The 2,858-nt window shown below is 44.1% G+C and overlaps 1 protein-coding gene across 1 annotated transcript; it reads left to right on the top strand.

Moving 5' to 3' along the window:
* Window positions 1-387: 387 nt before the first annotated feature.
* LOC117886257 (olfactory receptor 12D1-like) lies at window positions 388-1,320 on the top strand. The gene has a single exon (XM_034787929.1). The coding sequence runs from the start codon at window positions 388-390 to the stop codon at window positions 1,318-1,320; it is 933 nt and encodes a 310-aa protein (XP_034643820.1).
* The last annotated feature ends 1,538 nt before the right edge of the window (window positions 1,321-2,858 follow it).

Here is a 2,858-nt window from a genome sequence, read left to right as displayed (position 1 = left end):
TGCTCCCTGAGGCAGAGAGGCACAAGTCACCACACTGTATTTTGAGCTACCTCTCTTATACTTTCCTACTGTGCCCTCTCCCCCAGCCTGTGAGCATGACAAGAAAAGCACCTCCACACTCAAACACACTTAAAGTGATGCCTTGCAATTCCAATACAGTCCTCAATACCACAATGTGGACATAAAAATACATGGCACATTATCCCTCTTAGCCCCCATTATTTCATCTGTGAAATTGGGATGTTACCGCACAGCAGCCATGGGAAGTATTAATTAATAACTGGCAGGCATTGTGGGGCCCTTAGATGGAAGGTGCATATAGAAATAAAAACCATGGGGATTGCTGCATTTCTTTCTATTATGGCATTTCCTCTTCCCCCTGCAGTGATGGAGAACCAGACGGAAGTGAGCGAGTTCATCCTCCTGGGTCTAACCAAGCTCCAGGAGCTGCGGTGCTTCCTCTTCGCTCTCTTTCTCCTTCTTTACATGACCAGTGTGCTGGGGAATGGGGCTATCATGGCCGTGGTGATGGCCGAGCCCCGGCTCCACACCCCCATGTACTTCTTCTTGGGCAACCTCTCCTGCCTAGACATCTGCTGCTCCACGGTCACCATACCCAAGATGCTGGCTGGCTTCCTCTCGAGACATCAGATCATCTCCTTCACCGGCTGCCTAATCCAGCTCCATTTCTTCCACTTCCTTGGCAGCAGCGAGGCCGTGCTGTTGGCTGTCATGGCCTATGACCGCTATGTGGCCATCTGCAACCCACTGCATTACAAGCTTGTCATGAACCCACGGGTCTGCCTGCTCCTGGCAGTGGCCACCTGGTCCAGTGGTTTCCTGCACGCCCTGATGCACACGGTCATGACCTCCCGGCTGCATTTCTGTGGCCCCAATCATATCCACCACTTCTTCTGTGACATCAAACCCCTGCTGAGCCTGGCCTGCAGCAGCACCCGCCTCAACCTGAGCCTCCTCAACATCGTCACTGGAGCCATCGTGATAGGCCCATTCCTACTTATACTCCTCTCCTACCTCTACATCATCTCCTTCCTCCTCCTGAATGTACAGAGCAGGAGAAAGGCCTTCTCCACCTGCACCTCCCACCTCACAGTGGTGATAATACAATATGTGCCCATTATCTTTAACTATGTATTGCCCTGGCATGGGGATTCCCAAGATAGGGACATGATAGCCACCCTCATGTACAGCATCATCACCCCAGTTCTGAACCCCCTGATCTACACCCTGAGGAACCAGGAGGTGAAATCTTCCCTGAGGAAAGCGGTAGGAAGAAAACTATTCCCTGGAAGGACATGAAAAAAATGAATGTTTTTCTCTGTCTGTGAGGGTGAGAACGAGAGTGGGTAATGGACAATACAATGTGCTTTCTCTCATCGAGTCTATTGTGCACTGGGAGCTGGCCATTAATTTGTAGGGAATCACTATGCATTGGGCACTGGGAAATAGGATGTAGATAACCTTCCTAAATTGGAGAATGGAGGTTAATAGTAAGGGAGAGTTCATAGACTTTAACGTCACAAGGGACCATTGTGATGATCTTGTCTGACTCCAGCACAATGCAGGCAACAAAACCTCACCTAATAGACACCTGTAATAGACCCCAACCTCTGGCGGAGTAACTGAAGTCCTCAAATCATGGTTTAAAGACTTCAAGTTACAGAGTATTCACCCTTGACAGTAGTTGTGCACTTGTCAGCAGAAATTTGACCTTAGAGAATAAGAAGCCTGGGTGGAAATAAACAATATGCTGGATATTGATGGGGAATCTTTTTGTATGACAAAAAGAAACAAACAAATTATTTGCCAGAATTTTCAGTAGAAAATCTTAATTGATCATGAAAGAAATGAAAATTGGTAAAACTCAAAAGTGTACTGAGTAGAACCAAGTATTTTTCTCTTTCAGGGGTGTTGGTTTCCTAGTGGATTTTTTTTTTTTTTTTTTTTTTTTTGAGAAAACCAGACAATTAAAAAAAAAATTTTATTTTTTTAAAAAAAAAAAAAAAAAAAAAAAGTATGTTGAAAAACCGATTTTCCATCAGAAAAGTTTTGATGGAAAAATTCACTCCTCCCTTTTAAGAAGCCTTGTTCATTTGCATCTGTAGGTGGAGTCTGATATTTTCAAAGGTGTCTGGTGCAGTAACACACTCAAATCCCATTGGTTGCTAATGAGAGTTGGACACCCTTAAGTATATTTGAAAATTTCAGCCTTTACATACAGTTGAATAACAAGTTCAGCCCCCAACAGACTGAAGAACTCAAGCCCTACAAAACATCGAGATCCCACTCAGCTCTAACCTATATCAAGCCCCTACAGTTCCGCACCGATATTCCCTACAGTAGCACACACAAATAGTTGTTCCTTGCAATGTGCCATGAGGGACAACAGAAAAGGGCTATTTTGGATCTAAAAGGAAGAGAGATGGGTGGAGCTTCTTCTACAGTTGAGGCTCCTCACAGAGAAGGCTTTGGACTAGATTCACAAAGGCATATAGGCATCTCCATCAAATTGGAGAAAGTCCACAAGAGAGAAACAAAAATGACTAGAAGTCTAGAAAACATGACCTATGTGGAAAGGTTGAAAAAGTTTGGGTTTGTTTAGTCTGGAGAAGAGAAGACTGAAGGGGAAACATGATAACAGTTTTCAAGTATGTAAAAGGTTGTTATAAAGAGGTAAGTGATTAATTGTTATCCAGAACCACTGAGGACAGGACAAGAAGTAACAGGCTTACATTTCAGCAAGGGAGATTTAGGTTAGACATTAAGAAAAAACTTCCTATCAGGGTGGTTAAGCACTAGAACAAATTATGAAGGGAGGTTGTCAAATATTTGTCATT

The sequence above is a fragment of the Trachemys scripta genome, chromosome 12 (assembly GCF_013100865.1).
Source record: "Trachemys scripta elegans isolate TJP31775 chromosome 12, CAS_Tse_1.0, whole genome shotgun sequence".
In the NCBI taxonomy this organism is placed as follows: Eukaryota; Metazoa; Chordata; order Testudines; family Emydidae; genus Trachemys; species Trachemys scripta.
The sequence above is the reverse complement of the archived record's forward strand: the minus strand, read 5'-3'. Positions and strand labels throughout refer to the sequence as shown.